Raw genomic sequence first — 27,737 nt, 5'->3', positions numbered from 1 at the left:
TTTTTTTAAAAAAAAATTCGATGTGAATCATTGGGACAATGCGAGGATAAGCCCTGTCGATTTTCCCTGCTCTAGGTGTGGACGTAACGTGCATAGCAACCGCTTGTTGATTAGTATTTTGTTTAGAACCGACGAATCGAATCTGCAAAGTTCTGAACACAGTCTAAAAGAAATCTTTATAAAGTACGATAAACAGACCAATTTAAAACGGAAATTTGTTTTGGTGTAATTTTAATAAGACTGTCATAAACGACACGTAATTAAGGTCCTATGGCGCCCCTTATTTGAGTAGTGCTTTGTCTAACAATATACAGCAATATAGATAAGTCTATTAATACTGGCCATTAATGTAAGCCAATAAATTGCACATCTTGGAATAGTCATATACAGTTTGTAAAATACACTGCTATAAAAGAGACAATGTTGCATATATTGGCCAATATATTGTTTGTATGTATCATGTGTGGATTTTGTCATTGATATACTATAGGAGATATACTATGTAAACAACACAATAAGTAATTCAGATTAATAAATAGGCCAGTCACTATAAGCCAATTCAGTGTTTGTATATTGATATACAGAAGCTTTTCTAGTAGGTAAAATTATTCTGGGGTATAGAATAACGTTTTCCGTATTATATTATAACAGATCCATGAATAATATAATCTGTTACAATAAAAAGACGTCATTCACACGGAATTTATGAAGGAAAGTGGAACAACTTAAGTAAGTACCGGTATTCTGAATTAAGGAATTTTAAATACAAGATTCAGATGGGGGTGTTAATATATGTATGCACTGATCTTAATCAATGCTGACGAATGATCGACTGCATTGATATAGAGAGCACGGGTGGCATTAAGAGCACTAGATGGCACGGATAGCTGTAAAACTATCGTACACCGTGCTCCGAGAATTCCCGTGTGGGAATAATACGGCGTTTATTCCGATTTTCAGATATTACTGAGAAGGAATGGTGGGTCGTCCAGAAAAGATGAATGTGACGATTCGGGTCCCCGATATAATTTCTAATAATTACTTAGATTTTATTTTCCATTTTTAAGTCATATTTCGCGCATTCGACACTACTGGGAAACCTTCAAGGATTGATATATTTTTAATTCTTAGGTCAATAAAATTGAGCAACTTTTTGCACCAGCCAACCTTAGGAGGGGCCAATCACACAGAATAACTTATCTGGAACGATTTAAGGTTGTTCGTCTTTTGTATTGAAAAACAAATATATATTTCAGGTATGATAGTATTCTTTGCAAGGTCTTGCGTAGTAAGAAAATTGAACCACATATTAAATTACGTTGCACGCACTTGAATAGAGGATTTTGCTATAGATTACCTTAAAGTATCTAAGTCTCTAACTCAATATCATCCAAAATTTTGGATATAGATAACACGAATTATTTGTCAATTTAAATCAACATTGATGCTGTGATCTTACCGGGAAAGGATGGTCTTCTGATATCCAATATTTAAGACAAAATAAACATTTTACCATTGGTACACCAATCGTGTACCATAATACGTTTCAGCGCCATTTGTAAAAAGGGACTTGAAGAACGCGGCTAGACATATTCCACAAGTCATGTCAAACGGTGACCTCATATTCTTATCTGGAGAACATTCGCAATAAATACTATCGGTGTTAACTGGAATAACCAGATGCTAAGGATTGCCATTCGATTGAGACTCTGGCGTATTTCGCCGAACGTAACTGATTAGCTCCTTTAAATAAAAATATAATGTAATGTAAATTATAATATCATGTTTACTAGTATAGCCTATACATTTTAATTTTGAATATTAATGCTGCAATGCAAAATTATTATGTTGCATGATCTTGTGTTAAAACGGCACTCCTTCTCTGATCTTAGTAACAAATAAAATTGTCGATTTCATTGGATTGGATACGATTATATGCACGTAATACATATATAACCCTTGACAGTTGAAAAGAAAAGTAGACATAAATGTCGCTGTCCGGACAAAAGTCCCTCATACAACATTGCATGGTGTATGCCCATCTTCATTACACTGCCATGGTTGGTGCAAAAAAGTATGACGTTAAACACCATTTCATTTCAAAATTTTAGATACTTCCATTCCATTTTCAACTTGTATTTCAATAGATAAAGTCAATATTGAGATATTGGCGACTGTGTGTTCCTGTATCGACACAGCTAGCCAAAAATTAAACTAAAATTAACAAACACACGTCCCTTTTTAAACGGTGCATTTGAGAAATTTTGAGGTTTGTAAGATCCAAAAAGTTAGTATGTTTTAAATATACATGCAATGACTGCACTTGGTTAGTTGATTTTATAAATTAATATTTCAATCAAATAGGTTTAGTTCCTTTAACTTGATAGTCTTGAAATTACATGTGTAATATAACTGGTTCTAAAACTTATTGAACGATCTCAACATTACTCACTAATTATAATTAATGCATTATATATAACCACATTTTAATATCTGATAATAGCGCTTTAATGGCTTGAAAATTATAATAAAGTGTATCAGTGAACGAAATGAAATGAGGTTTAATGTCCTACTGTTCTGCTCCGTATCAGTGAATGATTGAATGAGGTTTAACTAACGTCCTATGTTTTTGTTCCAAACATAATAATGAAGTGGAGCATATCATATAGTTTGCTGCGTCACCTGCGTGAGGGAAATTTTACCAGATAGCGCTAGAATTAACGAGTTCTTTTATGTGCACGGCAAGGTGTACTTATACCTATAACGCTGTTCCTGCACCACAAACCGCAGAAAAATCCGTAGAACTTACTCAAATTCCGGACAGGTGAACCAATGCCTTACTTACTGAGCCACCGTGGCCCCTGTATCAGCGAAGTACAGGATATTTAAATTGTAATACTGATATAGTTTAAAGAATAAAATTGGTTAATTAGGGTTGAAAGACTCTTGTAAACCATTATCCTAGTCCTGGCTATTAATCTTATCTATAAAGTGTCACTCTCCTCATTCAAATTATATCATGTTAAATATAGAAGCATTTCAAAACTCTCATTATGTCGTTATTTCTTTCATGTAGGAGTATTTTTATTGATCAGGTGCGTCCATAACAACCATTTCTACAAACACAATATTATATATAGTTAAAGAGTGAATAGTTCTTCCTCTATGGCGATGTATCATAAAGCGCGAATATGTTATTGGATCAATGATAGGGATTAACGCTATAGTGGCTGTTCAGCTGGTCAAGTTACGGGGATAGTGTCAACTAATGGACGAGGTGATGGCTAAGGCGACACTCTTAATGTATGCTATCCATCGAAATATTCCATCAAATTAGCTTGCTGATGAGCTTTGGATATGCATTCGATCTAACCATGACAACCTTAAAAAACAGCTGTAAAATGGCCCACGTTTCAGGTGTTGACTAAACGCCATTTTGATGGTCTGTTGAATATTGTGAGAAAAACAATTTTAACGACATATTCGATATCCTGTTATAAATCTATGTTTTGAATATTACAAAGCATTATGGATCCATGTATAACAGTAGAATTAAACATTTTTAATGCATGTGAGTTAATAAAGTGTCAGAACTCATATCTGTGGAGTTTATATTTTCTAGAAATTAATGGAATAAGTATCATATCTGTTATGCGTTGGCTTCTTTAAAAGCAAAAAAAATGTTACGGTAAGTTCAAGAAAACATAAATTAATTTGAGACTTACAGTATGGACTTTTAATTGTATAGGTCATATTATACTTAATTGTTTTTACTATGTGTGTAGTTGGAGCCAGGAGAATATTCCAGGCAGCGCCGCAGCCCCCGTCTATACTTTTATCTGAATATAAATGAAATGAAATGAAATGAAATGGGGTTTAACGTCCTGCTGTTTTGCTCCTAAACTAGGCTAATGAAGACGGGCATACGCCATACAGTGTGCTATGAGGGAAATTTTGCCCGGGCAGCGGCGCTACGGCCTACTCTTATATCGAATTCTAACTGCCAAGGGATCTTTTACGTGCATGCCAATTTGTACACGGGACCTCGGTTTTTTGACCCATCCGAACGACCATACTTCCCTTAGAACTGGCGCAGCATACCTTCATTGTCAATCCGGGGTCCGTGTTGTGGTGTTGTTAGGACACGGCACTCAATGTTATGAATCCCAATGTGGCAAAAAAGAACATTTATGATTTTTTTCAAGCCTAATTCGCATCTGTGACTGCAATAAGGAATGTGTATCTAGTCTTTGGATGGAACGTAAAAGATTCCCTGACAGCAAAATTCCCTCCCTGCATTGCACAAGTAATTATATCAATACAACTACTAATAGGTTTATCTCAAAATGTTGCCCACTGCTGTATGTTTCCCTCCAAATTTTGACCACGTAACTATATTATTAAAACTACTGTATGTTTCCCTCCAAATGTTGCCCACGTAACTATATTAATAAAACTGCTGTATGTTTCTCTCATGTTGCCAACGTAGCTATAATGCATGTTTCTCTCAAAAAGTTTCTCACGTGTAAACTATATTAATAAAACTGCTGTATGTTTCTCTCAAAATGTTGCCCACGTAACTATATTAATAATGCTGCCCACGTAACTATATTAACAATGTTGCCAACGTAACTATATTAATAATATTGCCCACGTAACTATATGAATAAAATTATATGTTTGTCTCAAAATGACCCGAGTAAAGTGTTCACGGGACGTTAAACGACCTAATCCTATAAATCTCATCTTCAGACGTGGTATACCTGAAACAGGTACTATCCACAAGATTTAATCAACTCTATTGCAGACAAAATCTATAGTATAGATTTTTGTTTCAGATTTTGGAGATTAAAAATTTGAAATAACTACGAACGTGATACTTCCTAAAACTATTTCCGTATACCACACCCTTTATAGCTGTGTGTAAGCTTCAATAATTGACTATGCTTTAAAAGGTTGATCTGATAAGATTGCTTGGATACGCCATGATCGAAAGCAAACAGATTGATCAATAAACATAGACTATATATATATAATTCAGTGTTTGTATTTATTAAGTATATATTATATGACTAGTTAATATAGACATATCAATATAGGTGGTTATAGAGAACGTGGGCTAAAATGAATAAATTTGGAAGTTATAAACCACCTGCAAGGTATGCATCAGCAATTAATACCTTAAGGAATTCACAGAATGGTTTAAAATCACAAAACAAAAGATACTGCTTATCGTCAATGATCAGTTATATACATACAGGGCTGGTGGGACGAATGGGGTTATACATAAGGAGTCTGAACTGATCTAAATTCCATCATTTATTCATCCATTATTGATTTATAACCAATACAGCATTTACCGTTTCTAAGAATTACTGATGTTTTATTTTTATTTTCAGATATACCAAAAATATGTCCGAGGCAGGCGGGAGAAAAGTTTTAATTGTAATCGTTCTGGTGATTCTATGCGTTGCTTTAATTGGGGGTATCACCGCTTGGGCCCTGTCTGTTCAATCTATCGGAGAATCCGATCCCGTTAAACCACAAAAAATAGGAGATGCAGACGTGGACTTCATAGGAACTCCCACTCTAAAAATTGGTCAGTATACCCAAGGAAGAATCGGGATAGGCATCACTAATTCCCAGTCCTACACATCATGCAGCAGCGATAACAATATCTGTGTTACATGGACTGGAGATCGTAAACTAGAAATGACAACTTTACAAGAAGATGGAATTAGTTGCTATAATGTTATTTGGACTGCCTTGTCATCTGTCTCACAGGAACTCAAAGATTGCTTCAACATGGACGGCCATTGGTACGGTGGATTTCAGGATTTCAATCAAAACTGGCCAATGAATAGTATCCAGCAGAAAATGGACGCGTACGTTGCCCAAGATTCTTATGCGAAGATGTACGGGGGTGTTTTAGAACGTTATTTCGTGACATCATTTGGCGTTGGACTGTACATAGATCCAGAAGTCCCCCTTCATTTATCTTTAAACGAAAACAACAGCTCTCAAATTTGTCTCTTGGCAAAATATGGAAAATATCCATATATCAATAACGATAACAGTTTGCCATTTCTAAACTATTCATTGTGCTATGCAAATAATATTAAACAAATCCATGATTATATGTCGAAGAAGTATATACCAAACCCAACAGATACCCCAGATGTAAATCTGTTTAAATCACCAATATGGTCTACTTGGGCAATGTACAAAAAGGACATTGATCAAAATCAGCTGGAGGAATTTGCTAGTGATATATCATCCAACGGATTTAGTCATTCTCAGATAGAATTAGACGATGACTGGACTTTTCAGTATGGAGATATGGATTTTAATACGACAAAGTTCCCCGGTGCAGCTGGAATGGTTCGGAGATTAAGGGATCGAGGCTTTCGTGTTACCATCTGGCTTCATCCTTTCTTTAACATTGATTCGAACTCATTTCTAGAAGGTGCTCAAAATGGATATCTAGTGCGTCAACTTGACAGCAAACAACCAGCTTTGGTAAGTTGGTGGCGAGGAGACCTTGCAGGAATTCTCGATGTCACCAATCCGATGGCCGTAGAATGGTACTTGAACAAAACTCAAAGACTCAAAGACATGTATAACATAAGTTCCTTTAAATTTGATGCTGGGGAGGTCAATTGGTTACCAAATGTCTATAGTGTCAACACAACGTATCGGAATCCTGACGTTTATACACAAAAATGGGCTGAACTCGCCTTCAAAGCGGATACAGATCTACGAATCCAGGAAGTTCGAGTTGGAGCAAGAACGCAGCATCTACCCATTTTCGTTCGAATGTTGGACCGTGATTCTTCTTGGACTCAAGATAATGGTTTGCGAACACTCATACCATGCGCACTCACGTTTGGAATAATCGGTTATCCTTTCGTTCTTCCAGACATGATTGGTGGGAATGCTTACGATAACTCTTCGGGTTTAGAAGCTCGGAATTATCCAGATGCCGAGTTATTTATACGATGGCTGCAAGTCAATGCGTTTATGCCATCTATGCAATTCTCGGTTCCACCATGGATTTACAATAATAACACGCTGACAACAATATCAAGAAATTTTGTTGAACTCCACGAATCTTATATCTCGACGTTTCTGAATTTGGCGCGGGAATCCGTTGTTAACGGAAACCCTATCGTAAGACCTCTATGGTGGATTGCGCCACAAGACTCCAACACGTTCACTATCGATGATCAGTTTTTATTAGGTAATGACATTCTTGTGGCACCCGTAGTTGACAAGGGTGCGACTTCCAGGAACATTTATCTACCTTCTGGTAACTGGTTGGACAAACTTCGAAACGTCAATATTCAAGGCGGGCGATGGTTGACAAATTATACTGCCGAAATTCATGAATTACCATATTTCACAAAAATAAAGTGAAGACAATGCATTACTTTTAGTACCCTTTTAACACCCCTTTGCTTCCCGTCATAAGTGTTTGGTGAGCTTGACTTGGGTCTTAAAAAACAATTGTGCGTGTCATGTATATATGTACACGCAAATTTTGTCGTAACTAATCCGTATACAATTGGTATTTCTGAATTTGTTATTGTTGTATATGGTTAGATCATTTTAGAATCATTGTAAGATAATTAGGAATTAATAATGCTGTTATCCTGCGATCAACAATCGAGGTGGTGGACCGTTTGCAGCATAGCGGATTATGATCAGTTGATTATAGCTGTTTATAAAGACGTTTATATACTTGTGTTTATGGAAACTTTTACCACCCTTTGTTGTTTGTAATTATCGAAATAATATCTGCTAAATTCATCTGTATGAGTTATTGTTTTAAAATACGTTTTTCATAACAAAACCCTTTTTGATTTTCTATTTCCAATTGTCTCGTTTTCGGGTAACATGGAAAAGCTACTTTTTCAGAACACCGTAAATTTAGCTTGAAGACGATAAAAGCTTTCAATAAAAAGTGATATTCAATGCATTGTTTAAGGAGAAATGAAATGGGTTTAAAATGGGATTTAACTTAACTTTTCGGCGTCAACTAGTGGGATTGTTTAGTTTGTCTGCAACGACAATTTTTATATTTTCTCTTTGTTTGGAATGATTTCGGGTTAAGGGGGTCTCGGACACATCTTTTATTTGCCATACTGCGGTTGGGAGGTATGTTGCTAACATCTCTTACTTTCTAGATACAACTGTCCCAGGTGAATTCAAACACATCTGAAATTAACACATTCTTGCCGTTGCCAGGCAACCTTTCACACACCAGACTTTCCAAAGTAACGAAAGAAACTGTGGCTCCGGGGACTATGGAAGCAATATTTGCAAATTTTGGGGGAAAGTGATAGATCTCCATCTTTCACAAAAATATCATTTTCAAGGGGGTTTGAGTAAATAAATCAATGACATTTTAAATGACCTTGCTGAATGACAATGATTATTCGTATTTTGTTTTATTATGCCTGATATAAATAGAGAGTAATTTGTTTTACAGTAAAATGATGCTAAAAAGTAGTGAAGAAAGAATTTGCTATTAAGAGGCCCAGAAGGATGGTAGGCAGACTAAACTTAGGACACTTTGGGTGGGGGGCGGAACTTTTTTAATCTATGACACATTCTAGAATAGATTTGACGTATATCTGAGCCATGGCATACCACACATTGATTATGATTAAGTTCAAAAGATCTGAAAATGTGGAAAGCTATAGGGCCCTTGGTCATTGTCTCACATACAAATGCAAGTTATATGTCAGAAGGTTGATATTGGTAGTATTGGGTATGTCGTCGTGCTCTGACATAATAAATTATTTTCTTTAGAACAAATTTGGGGTACCTTTAACATTCTGGCCCCTGGCTGTAACCCGGTTAGCACCCATCTTGATCCGCGCCTGTTCGAAATGGGTTGGATGTCGGCCGAAATAAACTAAAATTAGCCGTTTTCTATAGAAATCCGGCCGCTCCGACATATTTACCCAGGGGCGGACTGGGTCTCGGACTGATTTCCAGCCACACTGCGACTGATAGCCAACAAACAAGGAGGGTTGATCGACGGTACATGTACGTACATTGAGCGCGATTGGTCTTTAGTTTAACTGGATTTGTTTTGAACAAGGGAAGGACAGAAGGGAAAGATTTCACAATATTGTTATTCGGGCAATGGAAATATGACGACGTTGACGTAGGCATTTCCATGAGCATTTCTGGCATTTCTTTCGAAATTCAAGCGTAGGCTACTTTTTCAGATATGACGGCATTTTTTCAGAAGAGAGGGCATATTTTCAGAAGTGAGGGTACATAGTTACACACCCTCCTATACCCTGATAGGAAATCTCATCGGATTCGAGCGTTATCAAATATTCCCGTTTTCTTTTGTATTTTGCACTTTATGGGGGCAGTTTCCTATTATAATACCCTGCCTACCACCCAGCACGCCTATAGCTGTTGTGAGAATTTACTATGAGTGATTCTGGTGTATGTGCGTAAATGAATTGTTGAACTAAAGAGCCCGTCTATAATAGGCCTTTGAAATGACACCCATATATAAATATATATATATATTTCAAATGAAATGAAATGGGGTTTAACGTCTTACTGTTCTGCTCCGACTGGGCTAATGAAGACGGGCATACGCCATACAGTGTGCTATGAGGGAAATTTTGCCCGGACAGTGGCACTACGGCCTACTCTTACATCGAATTCCAACTGTCAAGGGATCTTTTACGTGCACGCCAATGTGTACACGGGACCTCGGTGTTTCGTCCCATCCGAGCGACTAGACAGCTGTCCTTGTCAGGCCCTCGATCCTGCATCACTGACAATGGGAAACCATGCCGGAAAATCTGGATGAACTTTCTCAGCAAATGCATCACTGACAAGGGGGAATATTTCAAATGTCAACATTACAGGGAAACTATTTATTAATTTACTTGATTTGGGTACCAATCGTGGGAGTTATTAGTGGATCTGTCTGTTATTCGCATGTTGAATGCATGCTTTAGTGAGTGATGGAATCTGTATACAGTCAAGTCAGTGCTGATATTACGATTCTAGTAAACCGAAAACAACCTGAAGGTTAAATCATATAGACAAAACGAAACACAGATGCCGAGATGCACTTTTTTACTTTTTCTATACCGCCTTTCATTTCAATTCATTTAAACACACCTTCACCCGTCCAAGACAGCATGCTTTAGGTTATATGAACCGTTTTGTGTCTAGGAAACCCAAAAAACTTTTTTTTAAAAAAAAACAACTAAAAAACACAAATACATTGCAATGCCTAAATAATTTCTGTATATAATTATATTCTATACTCATACTATATCATAATTTGTGTAGGCTTTCCTGACAATCGACGTATAGGGCAGTGGCGGCGCCAGCCGTCGGTGATTGGAGGGGCAAAGCTGAGGCAAAGTCCAAGGTTAAGGGGGCAAAGGCACGAGCTTTAACTAGGGGTTTAGCGCGAGTTTAACGGGTTAGATCTTAATATTAAGGCCACTTGCAGATTTCGTCAAGGTCTCATCGTATATAGGCCTACCATCTAGGGCGACCTTCGGTTATAATTTGTTCAAAGATGGCTGCCCCCAGGGACATGGTGATGTCATTTTACTTTGCTTCAGACCTCGAGCATAACCCTGAAAAAAACCTTAACCCCAAGGAAGGTCTATACATCTCTCCATGGGGGATAATGAATCGCTATGTTACATAGTTTCATAAACAAATAATACTTTCATGAAGTTAAATTTGCGCGAATCAAACTAATTTTAGAGACGACAAAATGCCTTGTAACTTGACTTTCCTTTTTGCATAGCGCAAATATTGAAATAATGCGTAATTTTTAGATTTACATAGATTCAGACATAACATACGAGACAAAAATGTCTGCTCATAGAAGTAGCAACCATTTAAAATACATTCAAGCTTTCTTAAAATCATATACTTAACAAAAATAGATTCTTTCTAAATATTCTACACTTACGTTTTATCTACACCCGCCATCTTGGAACTACTCCGACCATGCCACAAGAGCATGGTTCAGTATTTTCGGACTATGGTCCGGTCTAAATGAAATTTGGATTCAGTTAGTTCGATCATAGTCAAGAAATCGCGATAACCGAAGGTCGCCTAGATGGGCCACGACAGGGCGACCTTCGGTTGCACAGATTTCCGTACTCTAGTCGAACTACCAGGGCGATCTTCGGTTATCGTGATTTCCTGTCTATGGTCGAACTAACTGAATCCGAATTTCATTTAGACCGGACCATAGTCCGAAAATACTGAACCATGCTATTGTGGCATGGTCGGAGTAGTTCCAAGATGGCGGTGTCGATGAAACCAAAGTGTAGAATATTTCAAAAGAATCTATTTTTCTTAAGTATATGATTTTAGGAAATTTTGAATGAATTTTAAATGGTTGCTACCTCTATGATCAGATATTTTGTGTCCCGTTTGTTATGTCCGAATCTAAGAATACGCATAATTTCAATACTTGCGCTATGCAAAAAGTAAAGTCAAATTAGAAGGAATTTTGTCGTCTCTAAAATTAATTTGAGTCGCGCAAATTTAACTTCATGAAAGTATTATTTGTTTATCAAACTATATAACACACCGATTCATTATCCTCCATGGAGAGAATAGATATAGACCTTCCTTGTGCTTAAAGGGCTAATCCCGATATTTTGCGACTTCGATGGTTGCGACTTCGATGAGCAGATATTTTTTGTCTCGTAGGTTATGTCTGAATATATGTAAGTCTAAAAAATACGCATTATTTCATTATTTATGCTATGCAAAATGTGAAGTCAAATGACAAGGAATTTGACGTCTCTAAAAATTAATTTGAGTAGCGCATTTTTAATTTCATGAAAGTATTATTTGTTTATTAAACTATATAACATTATATAGCATAGCGAATCATTATCCTCCGTGGAGAGATTATAGACCTTCCTTGAGAGTAAGTGGGTTTTTTTTAGGGTTATCGTCGAGGTCTAAAGCAGAATTAAATGACATTACCATGTCCATGGGGGCATCCTTCTTTTAACAGACGATGGTCCGGACCATCCGCGTTCGTAGTCATGAAAAAATTATAACCGAAGGTCGCCCAAAGGGTAGCCCTGGGTATTATATGCTTTTACACTATTTGCGTAAAGGTTAGCGGCCATTTGAACTTCGAATTTGAACTCAGCCGTGCGTAATGGTGTAACTGTGGTATATTTGAACGGTTTTTACAATCAATAAAAATAGTGACCTCTAGAGGACCCACAAGCTAAAAGTCTGATTTTTCGTAGCCTACAATCAGGGGCCATAATCCAACAAGTTGCGGTCCAATATGCACCAATATCGCCAGGAACCGAGATCTTTGTGTTACAAACATATATATATAGATTGTAAGTTTCATCAAAATTCGATACAAATTGTGACCTCTAGAATGTCTACAACCTTGGTATTATTATGCATATATTTGTTCAGTTCAGCATCACAGAAAATCACCATCGTCTGCAGTGCTTTCATGGTAGGCCCTAAGGGATTAAAAAAAAAAAAAACATAAAAACTTCAATGCTGAGTGATTTTACTTGTCCGAAGATCTAGACCCCCGGGAGGTCGGGTGTTCAATCCCTGCATTGGCCGAGAAAGTTCATCCAGATTTTCCGACGTGGTTTCCCCATGTCACTGCAGTGGTGCTTATGTGTGGTTTCCCCTTGTCAGTGATGCAGGACGGAGGGCCTGACAAGGACAGTTGTCTAGTCGTTCGGATGTGACGAAAAACCGAGGTCCCGTGTACATATTGGCGTGCACGTAAAAAATCCCTTGGAAGTTGGAATTCGATATACGAGTAGGCCGTAGCGCCGCTGCCCGGGCAAAATTTCCCTCATAGCACACTGTATGGCGTATGCCCGTCTTCATTAGCCCAGTATAGGAGCAGAACAGTAGGACGTTAAACCCCATTACAGATTCAAATTCCTAGGACGGTCGCGCCCCCCCCCCCCCACTCCCGCCCCCGTCATCAATCAAGAATTGCTTTTGCCGGTCCTGTGTGGAAACACACGACAGCACTCAAGGGAGGCAACCCACAAACGCCAAAAAATTTCAGAAATGAAATGAAAATGAAATAAAATGGAGTGTAACGTCCTACTGTTCTGCTCCTAACCTGGGCTAATGAAGACGGGCATACGCCATACAGTGTGCTATGAGGGAAATTTTGCCCGGACATCGGCACTACGGCCTACTCTTATATCGAATTCCAACTGCCAAGGGATCTTTTACGTGCACGCCAATGTGTACACGGGACCTCGGTTTTTCGTCCCATCCGAACGACTAGACAGCTTTCCTTGTCAGCCCCTCCGTCCTGCATCACTGACAAGGGAGAACCACGCCGGAAAATCTGGATGAACTTTCTCGGCCAATGCAGGGATCGAACACCCGACATCCAGGCTAGCGAGCTAGCGTCTTACCCACTTAGCCACGTGATCCCCCAAAAATTTCAGACTAGTTGTAGTAGTATAGCAATTAGATTATGAAAAAATATTGCAACTTTCTCGTTCTCCCTGTCCCCCATTTTTCATATTTTGTTGTTGACACTTTTGGCTGTAAAATCGGAGAAGAGTGTTATCGAAAACATGCAAATCCGATTGTCTGGAGGGTGAACAAATATTTTTCAAACTGAACAAAGGGCCATAACTCTGACAGTTATTACCATATTGATTGAGGGCACATGTTTTAAAAATCTATGATCAAGGTTATATTATAAACACATAAATTTCAATCTAGTGACAATTAACTGCCTAGTCACTAATTCAGTCTGTCAGACCCTTTCGGTGAGAGAGAATTATTATAACAATGCAAATCGAGTAATCAAAGATATTTTGTGTTGACGATCACATTCCATTCTGCAATTTTGTCCGTCTGCTCTTCGAACATTTCCAGGTCATTTACAATGTTTGACCTGTTTTATCGTTGTATAAACTGGGACACTTTATTTACGAGGACTTGTTCACGTGCACAAAGCGTGAATGGTTATTTTTATCGTATTATTTTTGGCCAATGAAATCGTTGGTCATGCAGTAGCAGGAGTCCTGATTGGTCCGTTTTATTTCGGCACGTGAACGTGTGTGATGAGTAAATTTGTCTGACATTATTATTATTGTGGTGATTCAAGTCGGATGGCTGCATGGAACGCGAGCATATAATACATTTATTGGCTGGAGGGTATGTACTATGCAATATTTTGTATTAAAAAAGATATAAATAAAAGAGGTCTAGTGAGATAATTCTGTACACATCAGTCTGTCACTGTGAACCCTTCTTTTTATCTTCATAAATCAGTCCACAGCGTGACTCTTCTTAAAGTTCTTTCTCCCGTTCAATGCCCAATGCCCTGCATTTTACTTTGAGATTTTCAAAATGTCAAATTTAATTATTATTAAATGCAACATAAAATACGTTGGTTTTGTTAACAATTAACTAAATTTGTCGAGGAAATTTACATTCCGTGGAACCTGGCTGACCTTCACCTTTTTTGATAAACATTGGCATGATTGGGACTGGGTATTGGCATTATTATCCTCTCAGGTCAAGTAAATGGAACTTCAGGTTACTTAAACTACTGTGTAATGCCTTGACAATGATATTAAAATAGTGCCAAAAGACTGTCTTATTTACAAAAAGAAACACAATGAATGTAGCCCATACACACATATTATGATTCTTTGTAAAGTAAAAGGCTAAAAAAGTTTTCAATTATCAGAATAAAGCTAAAGCCGGGAAAGGCACCCTAAAACTACTTGAGTGGGTATAATAATTAATATTATCCTAAACTGTCAAAATACACGTCTTTAATTATGAATGGGGGATCACGTGGCTAAGTGGGTAGGACGCTCGCTCACTAGCCTGGAGGTCGGGTTTTTCAATCCCTGCATTTGCTGAGAAAGTTCATCCAGATTTTCCGGCATGGTTTCCCATTGTCAGTGATGCAGGATCGAGGGCCTGACAAGGACAGCTGTCTAGTCGCTCGGATGGGACGAAAAAACCGAGGTCCCGTGTACACATTGCCGTGCACGTGAAAGATCTCTTGGCAGTTGGATTTCGATATAAGAGTAGGCCGTAGCGCTGCTGCTCGGGCAAAATTTCCCTCATAGCACACTTGTATGGCGTATGCCCGTCTTCATTAGCCCAGGTTAGGAGCAGAACAGTAGGACGTTAAACCCCATTTCATTTATTATGAATGGATGCATACAATAGTCTGCTTGTTTAGTTTGCTTGTGTCTGTCTTTCCATGTACAGTATATTATTGTGTGAAATATAGATTTTGAATCAAATCTATGATTATTTTCTTACATTACAGGACAGCGGGAACAGTTGGAGCAATATTGACTTGTCCACTAGAAGTTGTCAAGACTCGATTACAGTCCTCAATAGCAACTTTCGGACCATCATTTGTTACAGATGTACGGGTATTATCAGCATCAGCTGCCAGTCAATCATCATGTGGCAATATCGCTTTGAACAATGTCGAACATTATTCTTCAGGTGGCAAAGGACGGGTGTCTCTTGGTATAATCTTATGTCTCAGGTAAGTGCTTATTGTGAATTTACAATTTATGCCTCTATTATAAGTATTAACTATATTTATGATTTATACAGCCATTACAGGGGTCAAAATTGGGTATTTTTCTCCAACTGTCACTTTGCTTTATCAACTTGTCTATCAACCTGTCATGTCACTGAAAGCAACATTTTCTGACCGAAATATCAAACAACAGTACAGTTCTCTGAGCAAAAGTTATTTAGTGTCCAAATTATATTATCAGTAAGGATGGTTGCCTGCATTACAAAAATATTTAAATGATCCTTGTTTACACTTTGATCCTGAATAGCTCAAATATACATAGTGAGAATTTAAATATTGCGTTTATTTTGTCATTATTTTGCCTTGTTCTAAAAGGATGTGTGCTATTTTCCAATTTACATGCTCTTGAATTAAAGAACTTTACATAAATATAAAACTGGAAGAACAAGAGAATTATGCCTCTAGCATGACATTTTATTTCTAGCCTACATTAAAGCGTAAATTTTTGATAAATTGCTTGGGGTGTCAAATGGATGTCTTAATGTTCAGTCCTTGAGGCAGTCAGGTTGATCTACAAAAAGAAAAGGCTTACAAGTTGCATGTCTAGGTAGCCTACATTACTTTGCAACCAAGAAATTAGACAACATGGTTTAATACTGTAAATTGCAATTAATATCAATTAGCATATATGTAGTAGGTAGCAACCAATTTCCAAGTTGTTATTCAAAATCCAGACAACGGTGTGCTTATTCAGTTGCATTTAAAGTCATCATAGGTCAGGTGTTAAAAAAAAAAATACACTCTTAGAACTTTTTTGTGAAGACATGATGTATCTGTAATTAACATGGATAGTGTTGACTGGTTCAAAGTTCAAACATTTCTCAGTTCTTGGCAAAAAATGTCTTCTGTTGAGTTAGAAATATTACATCATTAAGCCAGTTGATGGCTTTGTACTTACAAGGTATACCTTATAACACCAATGAACTGCTGTTACAGGTACATGTACCTGTGAGGTCAAGTTCAAATTAGGGTAAACAATGAACATCATAGAACAAACATTATTTAATAAACTTAGAATAAAAAACATGGTACTGATATTTGTAATATTGTACATGTATGTGTTGGTATTTGCGATGGCATTAGATTTCAACAGAAAGGTTACCTTCACACAGACAGATTATCACGTACACAGATCTTCAGTAATTTATTTATACATCATACTGTTATTTAGTTATTTGTCCCTTAATTCTTGGTCAGATACATGTTGGTGTATTCAATAATTACCATTGCTTTGCTTACCATGTAACTTTGACATGAAAAATTAATGATTTTGGATTTCAGGTAAATCTCTACCTGTCAATATAATCAAGATATTACTGTCAATGCTCCTTTTCTACTGTAGCCATTATTGTATAACACATAATCATAGGTCATTAATAAAGATAGTAAAAGTGTAGGAAATAGTATCAAATGTGGTAGTTAAATCAGTGCTTTCAGTAATTATTAATAACAGTTGATAATAACTGTTAAATATTAACACAACTAGATGGATTATGGAAAAACCTGGTTTGTTGATATAACTGTATCTGAGACAAACGGTTTATTATTGTTTGGAGATCTTTGTATGTACGTACAATCTGTATATGTAGAATTTGATCCAATTTGAGATATTATAGTTTAAAATTCATTCAGTGTTGTGTGCAAAATAATATTATTAATAGCCTATAATGCTTTTCATGGAGTTCAGGTGATGCTTCTGTCAAGTGCTTTGCTCTAAGCAAGTTATTTCTTACTATTTTGATAATTATAGTATTTTGGCAATTTCGAATGCATTTTGTGAAGTTATCTTCCCAGGACAAAGTTCATTGTGGAAATTTTTAAAACTTGATGGGATTGTTGAGTGGAGTCTAAGGAGGTACTCCAACAACCTCCATGTACAGATATTTGAAAGTTGGAAAAATGAAATAAACCTTTCTACTTGTACTTCATTCATTTATGGTTGTAACATTATTGTAAACAAAAAAAAAAAAGATTTTATTCCATTTTTTACTGTGAATTTTTTTTTTCAGACATATTTTTGTAACAGAGGGAGCTAAAGGTTTATTCAAAGGTTTGGGACCTAATCTAGTCGGCGTTGCTCCGTCCAGGTTAGTATTAAAATTAGTATTTAAACTTGGTTGAGAAAAGGCAAAAGCAGTTTTCGGATTCATGCAAATATTATACTAGATAGATATTATAAAGGATTTAATTTTTAGGCTGATGTCAGCTTTTTCCATATTGCATAAGACAGCCTTTGTTTGGTATTTCATACACAATTGATATTTAACTGTGTTAAGTAACACAGCCAAAACTAATAATAACAGAAGTATTTGATGTCAATCATTCTGGTGAAACTAATGAATGTAAACAAAGGACTTGTATAATTAACAAAACTTAAGACTAACAAAAAGATTTTGCTAGACTCATGAAATATATCAACTGAATCCAACATGGCTATCTAAGTATTTATTACTACCTATCATATAAGTTCATAGTGCATTATGCAACCTATTTTGATCCTTGACTCTCTATAGTATAGTTAACAGCATTTTATGATTTTGGTATAAGCCTAAAAAAAAACATTTAAAGTTACCTAAGAATATTTTTGGCAGCTGTATGTAGCCTATGCTAGTCAGTGTAGGTGTAGTAAGACTGCCTGTGGTTGTTAGACCTTGAAAACTCTCCATCATGATTTGTGCCAGACACTTGATCTATAAATAGAACACAGGTTTACTGGGGAGGTAAAATTTATTTCAGTCAGAGAATTTCCCCTCCTGGAAATTTCTTGGCATGTATGTTTTAGTACATACATGTGTAGGCATTAATGGCACAATGTACATGTATGTAGGTAGTCTTTTGAAAAACATGTTAATGGACAGTGTTATTTTAGCTTTCACCTGCTTATTGAGCTATCTTTCTCTTATCAATTCATCCAAATAATAAGAGTGGGTCAGCAGGTGAAGGTCATGTAGTCAATAACTGGTGTCCATGTGTAGCTTGTAATACAATTCAGTGCATATCCATTTAACTTTTAGACCATTATATTCCTCAACAAGGAGTTAAAATAATGATATCCACACATTATTTATTAACCCGTTAAGCCTGACGTTTTTAAAATGTTAACTACCCCCTATTGTGTAATTAATTTGAAGAAGTGGCGAAGAACTATGTACTATGTTCTAAGAATAGGTTGGGGAAAATACCTCCGTGAGTGGCAGTTGTCCAGGAAGTAATATAACATCCTACACATGCTGCGATCATGGGGGGAATTCCCAATTGATTCCCCCAAGGGACGAACTATGTTCTAAGAATAGGTTGGGGAAAAAACCTCCAAGGCGTTATATTACGCCCTACACACAGTGAGTGGCAGTTGTCCAGGACGTTATATAATGAGCTACGCACTTAACGGGTTAAAAGTTTGGTAACAACAATTTTGTTTACTGGATAGAAGACATAACACAATATCCATGAATTTCTGTTGGTGTACAGAGAACCATAAAGGTGGTAAAAATTTCACGGTTTTTACCATGAGAGCAAAATAATTATTAAAATATGGATTATAACTTATTTATCCAAAGATGACAAAATGGTTGTCCCAAAATGACTGGTGTACATGTACCATTGAGATAATCAATTAGAATGTTAGTAAAGATCTGAGACCAGGACAATACTTACTTTGTCCCTGAAGCAGATTGAATAAATTTACAAGAATCTGCCTTCTTGTAGTCAACTGTTAAAGCAAGTTCTCCCATAGCATCTGTTTCTTCAAATTGACAGACTTAGCCGATATCCGCAAACGCAAAAACAAGTGTTTTTATATAGACATAGGTATTTAAAGTTAAATCTCGTGACTAGATTGTGTAGCTTTAGATGTGAATCACGTGTGTATTATAGTCGATCATCAAGTTACACAAAATGTGTTGTTGATATGCATAGGTTAAAGACATTTAAGTGTGTAATTGTGCTAAGCTGTCCCTAAAGTAGTACGTCTTTCATATTTACATGGTGTAATTTGTTAAATCATTGATTTCATTTGGCTGTGAATTGTTAATAAGTTTAATGAATAATAATTTGTTTGTTAGGTTACCTATCAAATGTTTGAAGGACAGAATAGATACATTACGTATCAAATGTTTGAAAGACAGAATAGATACATTACGTATCAAATGTTTGTAAAACTGAATAGATACATATTTATGTAAATTTATCATAAGTGTTAACATGGAAATGTACAGGATTTAAGCTGACCTTGATAATACAATTATTATCCTTTGTTATATAATTAGGTCAATCCCTTGAATGAAGCTTAACATGGCTATTTGCCAATTATTATCTGTTTAACACAGTAAATGAACCATGATATGAAGTTGCTATACAGTTAGACCAGCGTGATTAAAAAATAATTTAAAACGTAAAAGGTACAAGTCGCAAATATGAACTATATTGTTGCAAAGGCTGCCATGCAAGTGTAACAAAGGCTACCTTTTACAAAAAGGGAGAATTGTTATCATTATATTTGCCAGAGACCTATTTTCTTACATTAATAGAGACATATAACCTGACATTGTAAACAAAATTACATGTTCGAGATTTTGCAACAAAAAATTAATGGAATTGGGCAATAACACGTCAGATCAACACAATTCAGTGCTTTATTAAAACTTAAAGCTGCTAACTGTCATTGACATTTTGGACGAATTTCTCAAAACTTAATGATTTAATCAATGCTAAAATGTATTCAAATAGATTATTTAACATTTAAAATCGCTGATCGTTATTTCTATTTTTCTGAAAATATATAATTATTAGTCTAGTAATTATTAACGTTTTGATGAATAATACTCTTATTCCACGCTAAAGTATACATGTAATTAACTTGTAATTAAGACAGAAACAAATCAAAATGTCAACAGTAAAAGATTTTACTAAACAGGTAGCGCTGGATTTTATGTATTGTGTGATGCTGAATGCATTTTTATACGCCCACATTGAAATGTGGTTGTATATTGTCGTCGCCCCTGTCCATCCACTGGTCTGGCATCATTGCTTGTGGAGCTCTAGAGACTAAAGTTAAGATCCGATTGACATTAAATTGATACAGTGTTTAAGGCCATGAGACAAAGAAGCCTAATGATTTTCACCGATTTCCGATAATTACTGCCAGAGTTATGGCCCTTGATCACTTTGAAAAATCTTGTGGACGCTCTCAAGACTAAAGTTAAAATCTGATTGACTTTAAATTTATACACAGTGTTTAAGCTCATGGGACGAAGAAGCCTATTGATTTTCAACAATTTCTAATAATTACTGCCAGAGTTATGGCCCTTGATCATTTTATGAAATCTTGTGGTACTTTAGAGACCATAGTTTAATCATCTGATTGATTTTATATCTATACACCGTGTTAAAGGTCATGAGACAGCCTATTGATTTTCACCGATTTCTGATAATTACTGCCAGAGTTATGGCCCTTGAATTTGATCCCTTTGAAAAAATCTTGTGGACACTCTAGAGGTTAAAGTTGATATCCAGTTGACTTTAAATTCATACACAGTGTTTAAGTTCATGAGACGAAGAAGCCTATTGCTTTTTACCGATTTCCAATAATTACTGCCATAGTTATGGCCCTTGATCACTTTGAAAAATCTTGTGAACACTCTAGAGACTAAAGTTAATATCTGATTGACTTTATATACAGTGTTTAAGGTCATGAGATGAAGAATCCTATTGATTTTCAACGACTTCTGATAATTACTGCCAGCCAGGGTTATGGCCCTTGCTCACTTTGAAAAATCTTGTGGATGCTCTAGAGGCTAAAGTTAATATCTGATTGACTTTAAATTTATGCACAGTGTTTAAGCTCATGAAGCCTTTTGATTTTCAACATTTCCAATAATTACTGCTGTGAGCGTATGTTTCGTTGCCTAGCAACCTACATGTATCTTCATTTCATATCTTTGTAAATACTGAATGCACGGATTCTAATTCACTCAAGGTGATCAGCAGCTTGAAGTCCAATTCTAACGTGCTGTTTGTTTTACTAATTACTTTACTAGTACAGGTTATTGTACAAGTACATGTTTTTATATTATTTAAACAAGGTAGAAAATGATAGTCAGTTTATGTGGTATATTTCTGTAAGTTTGTAACTACAAAAATAGTATGTCTACACAAAGAAAAACACACAGACTTAAAAATACTGATAAGAGTAATCATTTTCTAATGCGTAAATATTAATCGTACATGTGACAATATACATGTGCCATATTCAGAGATAAAGTTAATATTATATTTCTCGTCTTTTGACATAATTGTCTAGATATATTTTTTAAAACAAACAGTATATATTGCCTTTGTACACACAAGTTATCTTACTAAAGACCTTGGACTAAACAAGAATTGTGTTTAGAAGATGATAATCTTTATTAGTGTCAGTCATGTTTACATGCATTAGGCCTACATAATGAAACATTGATTATGCACAAAAACATTGATTATGCACAAAAACATTTTAAAAACATTTGCTGACCATGAAGGCCTAGGGACACAAAAATATGCATGTGACATGTTGACAGAATATCTTAGATTTTCAAATTCGATAACCCGTCCCCACACTAAATTTTGTATCTCAATTGGTATCTTCACATTGAGTGTGAGTTGTGGGTGGGGGATGTGATCTTGTCATTTGATTCCCCGCTTGTACACGACAAGGAGTAGGGTTGCCTGTCTAACCTCCAGGTCCTCTGGTTTCCGGGGGGTTGGATGGCTGAATGGTTAGCACGTGCGTGCTGTATCTTAAAGTCTGTCATTGAGTCAACTGGCGGGGTTTCGAATCCCCGGTTGTACGTGACAAGGAGTAGGGTCGCCTGTCCAACTTCGTGGGTTTTCTCCGGGTCCTCCGGTTTCCTCCCACTGCTAAAGACCCCTACGCGCAAGCGAATTATGGAAATAAAATTGAACCATATGTTAGTCCCGAAATGACCTGGTTTGTGTCGAGTGGACGTTAAACCCCATCTCTCTTGAAGGATGGTGTATATCTACCAAAAAGTAAATAGTGAATATTTAATTTGTCTTTTACAGAGCTATCTATTTCTTCACATATGCCAACACCAAGCAATTTTTGAATGAGAGATTAAATCCTGATACTGCCTGTATTCATATGTCTTCAGCCATCACTGCAGGTTTGTTTACATTTTTGTACCCCGGAGAAGTTCAAGGACTAAGCTTTTTCTAAAAATAACCTTGTTGACTTGAACAATGTCTAGATCAATGCTTTCAGACCATTACTGAATTAAGACTGGCTCTATAAAATATATTTACTATAATCATCAGTATAAATGAATTAATATTATACAGTACTTGCGGCTATTTAGTTCTAGTATAAGTAGAATGATTTTGAGTTTAAAGAGTTCCCTTAAATTTTAGCTCTTGATTTACCATGTTGTAAAAGTTATCCAATTCAGTATTTGTTAATTTGACTATTTGTAGGTTTTATAGCTTCGACATTAACAAATCCAATATGGTTTGTCAAAACTCGTCTTCAGTTAGATCAGAAGTAAGTAAACATAAAAACATATTTTTAACATTAATTCACTTCTATATTGCTGTCTGTTTTTGCAGGCTTTAGTGTGTTTATTATGATTTGCTTATTTACCCATGCCAATGATCTGAATAAACAGGAATCAAGGCAGACTCTATTAGAGTTGGTAGACTTGACCGATTAGTTTGTGCTTATAGACCTGCTTCACAAAATGAAAGTTGACGATGACCCCTACATAAAAATTAGTATTTCTTCAATTGTTAGTCTATTGTAAATGATAACATTACTTACAAAAAAATTAAAAAACTAACAACCATTATGGAATGCTTGCATGACTTAGCTGCTGTGAGCCTATGTTTTATTGTCTGGCCACTTATTTATTTTGTTCGTTATTTTTACAGAAGAGAATCAAATTTAAAATGTAGTGATTGTGTTCGACAAGTTTATAATCGAAGTGGACTATTGGGGTTTTATAAGGGCATAAGTGCATCATATTTTGGAATCACTGAAACTGTTATTCATTTTGTGATTTATGAACATCTAAAAGAAAAACTAATTGAAGCTAGTCACAAAAATGATAAAGATGGCATAGATTTCTTAAAGTGTATGGTGGCAGCTGCTACATCAAAATCTGTTGCTACAACGATAGCTTATCCTCATGGTAAGTAGATATTTTACAATCTTTGTTTAGTCTCCAAATATTTGAAATTCAAATTATTGTTGATTCACCAAATATTTTCTCCAAGAGCTAATACTCGATGATGCAATATAATAAAAATAAATATTGAAAATGTGACCTGTAGCTTACAGAATAATGCCAAAAATTTATATAAAATAATTTGTTTACATTTTGCATGAAAACTTTTGCGCAACAATATTGGCTTTGTACATATGTGCCATTAATGGTCTATGAAACAAGCATATTTCAAATTCTTTCCATCACACAAGTGAAAAAAACTGAAATCTCATTACAATGTTTATATAGAGAATCTCCTACCAGTCTTTTTTGATATCAAAAAATATCAAAACAAGTTTATAAAGTAACAAAAAACGATATGAAAAAAGACGAGTAGGAGATTTTATTTATCCCCCAATCCCTTTTTACATGCACAAATAGATAAATATAATTCTTTGCTGTAGATTTCACTTTTACTGAACATTTCGGCGTTGTGATACATCATTTTTTGACAGCAATTCAACCATTGCAAAGTCCTTTATATTGACCCAGTGATTCCATCAAGGTCAATTGAATAACAATAGTTCATTTTTAATAAAAAAAAAAAAAGTTACTTTTAATTAGAAATGAACTGTTCTTTGAAAATAAAAAAAATAGTTCCTTTTCAACTGTAGAATGTATTATAGGGTGATAAAGGAAAATAAATGGACCTATTTATGTTACTATTATTAACTTGTACAGATATGTGTAGTAATTGCATAGTAACTGGACACCTGAAACAGACTTGTACCTGGTGCATTCCAAATAAACAACAGGATAAACAACTGTTTATGTGATCTTGTTTGTTTCTACGTTTTATCTTGTTGATAGTATTAGTCTAGACATGTCAGTGTGACATTTTGTTAAAACTAGTCAATATTTGAAATAGGTCACATAAAGTGTTTACGTTTAAAGAGTAAACCACATGATTAACATACCTCTGCAACTACGCACAGTTATTACAGCAACACATCCATATGCCCATAGCATGTAAACAAATATCTCATAGAATACAAATTTTAAAAATAATGGCTTTCTTTTTTTTGCTTGCAATTTTACTTCAGATGAACTCAATTTATGAATTATTATTTTGCAGAGGTTGTGAGAACCAGGTTAAGAGAAGAAGGAAATAAATATAAATCATTCCTGCAAACATTTTTACTTGTGTTTCGAGAGGAAGGTGCTTCAGGGCTTTATCGTGGTCTTGCTACTCAGTTTGTTCGTCAAATTCCAAACAGTGCTATAATGATGGCTACTTACGAATTTGTTGTGTATTTATTATCAGATGACCACTGACCTTAGATTCGATTTATAAATCTGAAAAACTGTATAAAAAGTAGTCTGCCCTGAAAAAATATTCAGTATCTGCCAATTGTGAAAATTTCTGATTGTATATTTTTGTGTAATAGTATCTAATACTTAATGTAGTGTAAAAGTGTTTTTCATCTCGTAGATCTGTTCGGTACCATAATTTTCTAAATTATTTCAATTCATCATCTTTACTGATAAGTCTATCAATTGACTAAACCTGTTGTTTAGATGGCATTTAGTAATGACAAACATAAAATAAAGATATGTGTAACTATATATAATAACAGTTACTTAGCTGTAGTGACGTTTCAACTAGGCTTCTCTAGTCTTCATCATTGCATGATAAAACCCAGTTATCTTTATTTTATGACGGAAACATATTGTTAAATGGCTTGTTTTCAGTCTTATTGTATAATTTAACCTTAATTTTCTTAATCTATTTATAGTGCTAAAACGCTATCACAATATGGATAAGGAAGTGTAACCATACGAGTGTTAAAAATATTTAATCTTTTTGTTAATCTCAATTGAATTTATGAAATATTTATGGGATTGATATTATTGTTGGGCATTTTAAATGTGATATATTTAACAGTTCTGTGATTCTTTTTGGTTTGAAAGTTATTTTTGTTTTGAAAGTTATGAAACTAATTGTGTACATAAAAGTACTGTTAAATTTCGCTCGAAATGATTTCATGGTACTTTTATGGGGGCATCAATGAAATTGATGGTTTTTCACCGTGCTGACATTTAATTCTTTAAGCATTCTAATATACCATTAGCAATTTGTAGGAATCTAATAATTTTAAATTCATGGGCTTAGTTATTGGGAAATCATATTCTAAAATTTTACTAATTTGTAGCCTGATGTTATACCAAAGAGTAATTTCATATTTGACTGTGGACTTGATTTGATTATAATTATTTTGATTGATTGTTTATTTAGATGATTTGTTGATTGAACGTTGTTTTTTTTTATGTAAGAAATTCATTGTTTTTTTTATGTAAGAAATTCATCATTTGTTTTTATATAAGGAGTTCATTTTAAAAAATTAAACTTATGCTGGTTGTAGACAATATGACATTACAGACATGCTAGGATTTTGGGTTCCTTCTTTACTGATCAGGGGTTACTCTCTAAAATCAGATTTCAAAACATCTTTAAAAAAATTTATGCAGATAAATAAAATGGTAATTGTGCCAGTGAATGTAGAATAAAATTGTGGTATTCAGAATAACCTATAGTGTAATTGCCTGAATTTCACCAGAAAACAAAACAAATCCCTGGAATCTCGTATGAATGTCCTCAACAAAAAAAATTGTTAAGAATACTTCTGTATTCATATATGTTATCAATTGAAGTGACTTGACAGTAAATATTAAAATATGAAAACCAATTTTGTCTATAATTACACAATCATAACTAAAAATGAGACATTTTCTTTTTATTGTGGTCCTTAAAAGACAAAATGAACTTTGATTGACAGTGTATTTGTAAATAGTTCATTGTATATATCATCCATCCACATATACTATATGTACATAGATATTTTTATAAATGTACAGCTTTTGATGTTTAAAATGTCATAATTGTTATAAATAAAGTGTGAATATTAGGCAAACTTCATAATACTTAGAGTGGATTTGTGGACAGGTTGCTGTTTTCATTTTCTTTTTATCATTACTTGGGTAAATACATATTACAGTGGTACATATTAATACAACCTTGACAACACATTTTAAAAACTCAATACTGAATTTATGTAAGTCTTGTTCACTTTTTCCAGAAAAGAGAAACTTAAGGATAAAATTAATTTTAATTTCTGGATATAATTCCAAATCAAAATTGATTTTAAATTCTGACTATAATGGTAAATTTTCTGGGTTTTTGAAACAGTGTAAGTATGTGATGCTGGTGATATTTGATACTTAAGGAGTAAAATCTCTTTGATTTAGGTAGTTGTTGAATTCGATTTATCTGATTTGTTATTACGATTTGGGGCAAACCCTACAGTAAGAAAATATGCTGTGATCTGTTGACACAGAACATTAACTTTCTATAGTATAATTAGCCAAATTTTTAAGAACTGATAAATCAAATTAACCAAATCAACCCTTTTCCACCTAATCAGAGGTCATGTTCTGGAAGCTATTATTAAATTAATGACATATAAATAATTTTGAGTGGAAAAGGTGAGTGAAAAATCTCTTTAATTATTATGGTGTCTGTATTCTACCATACAAATAAAGTTATCTGAAAATATATATTTTTTTTTTATTTTTTACCTGGCCATTCATTGGTCATGACTTTATAGTCCAATTCATTTTTATACGCCGACATTTAAATGTGGTCGTATATTGTCGTCGCCCCCGTCCGTCCGACCGCTCTAGAGGCTAAAGTTAATATCCGATTAACTTTAAATTTATACACAGTGTTTAAGGTCTTGAGACAAATTTCCGATAATTACTGCCAGAGTTATGGCCCTTGATCACTTTGAAACATCTTTTGGATGCTCTAAAGGCCAAAGTTAATATTCGATTGACTTTAAATTTATACACAGTGTTTAAGG

At 35.0% G+C, this 27,737-nt stretch overlaps 2 protein-coding genes and 1 long non-coding RNA gene across 4 annotated transcripts; 2 read left to right on the top strand and 1 right to left on the bottom strand.

Annotated features, from left to right (window-relative positions):
- Positions 1-545: 545 nt before the first annotated feature.
- On the top strand, positions 546-7,813 carry LOC126827041 (myogenesis-regulating glycosidase). 2 transcript variants are annotated; one of them, XM_050556202.2, is made up of 2 exons: positions 546-729; positions 5,400-7,813. In XM_050556202.2, exon 2 carries the CDS (start codon positions 5,413-5,415, stop codon positions 7,414-7,416), a length of 2,004 nt encoding a protein of 667 aa, XP_050412159.1. In that variant the 5' UTR covers positions 546-729; positions 5,400-5,412; the 3' UTR covers positions 7,417-7,813. The 2 variants fall into 2 exon arrangements, with proteins under 2 accessions (XP_050412159.1, XP_050412158.1); XM_050556201.2 differs by lacking the exon at positions 546-729 and adding an exon at positions 3,128-3,688.
- A 3,258-nt stretch (positions 7,814-11,071) lies between these two features.
- LOC126827061 (uncharacterized) lies at positions 11,072-19,495 on the bottom strand. Its single transcript, XR_007682555.2, has 3 exons — positions 19,277-19,495; positions 18,195-18,312; positions 11,072-12,515 (listed from the first exon to the last, which is right to left on the bottom strand). It is a non-coding gene; the product is annotated as an uncharacterized LOC126827061 (long non-coding RNA).
- LOC126827055 (solute carrier family 25 member 36) lies at positions 14,074-27,430 on the top strand. The gene is made up of 7 exons (XM_050556235.2): positions 14,074-14,202; positions 15,338-15,565; positions 17,632-17,709; positions 22,682-22,782; positions 23,090-23,156; positions 23,543-23,802; positions 24,953-27,430. The coding sequence occupies exons 1-7, from the start codon at positions 14,165-14,167 to the stop codon at positions 25,150-25,152; spliced, it is 972 nt and encodes a 323-aa protein (XP_050412192.1). The 5' UTR covers positions 14,074-14,164; the 3' UTR covers positions 25,153-27,430.
- The last annotated feature ends 307 nt before the right edge of the window (positions 27,431-27,737 follow it).

The sequence above is a fragment of the Patella vulgata genome, chromosome 7 (genome assembly GCF_932274485.2).
Source record: "Patella vulgata chromosome 7, xgPatVulg1.2, whole genome shotgun sequence".
Lineage (NCBI taxonomy): Eukaryota > Metazoa > Mollusca > Gastropoda > Patellidae > Patella > Patella vulgata.
This window is presented reverse-complemented; position numbering and strand designations above follow the sequence as displayed.

Bases quoted from the DNA above. Each gene is read 5' to 3' on its own strand.
- LOC126827055 (XM_050556235.2), top strand. From the start codon at position 14,165: ATGGAACGCGAGCATATAATACATTTATTGGCTGGAGG. The intron at 23,157-23,542 runs GTAAGTAAACAT...TTATTTTTACAG, and splicing joins CGTCTTCAGTTAGATCAGAA to AAGAGAATCAAATTTAAAAT. The intron at 23,803-24,952 runs GTAAGTAGATAT...ATTATTTTGCAG, and splicing joins AACGATAGCTTATCCTCATG to AGGTTGTGAGAACCAGGTTA.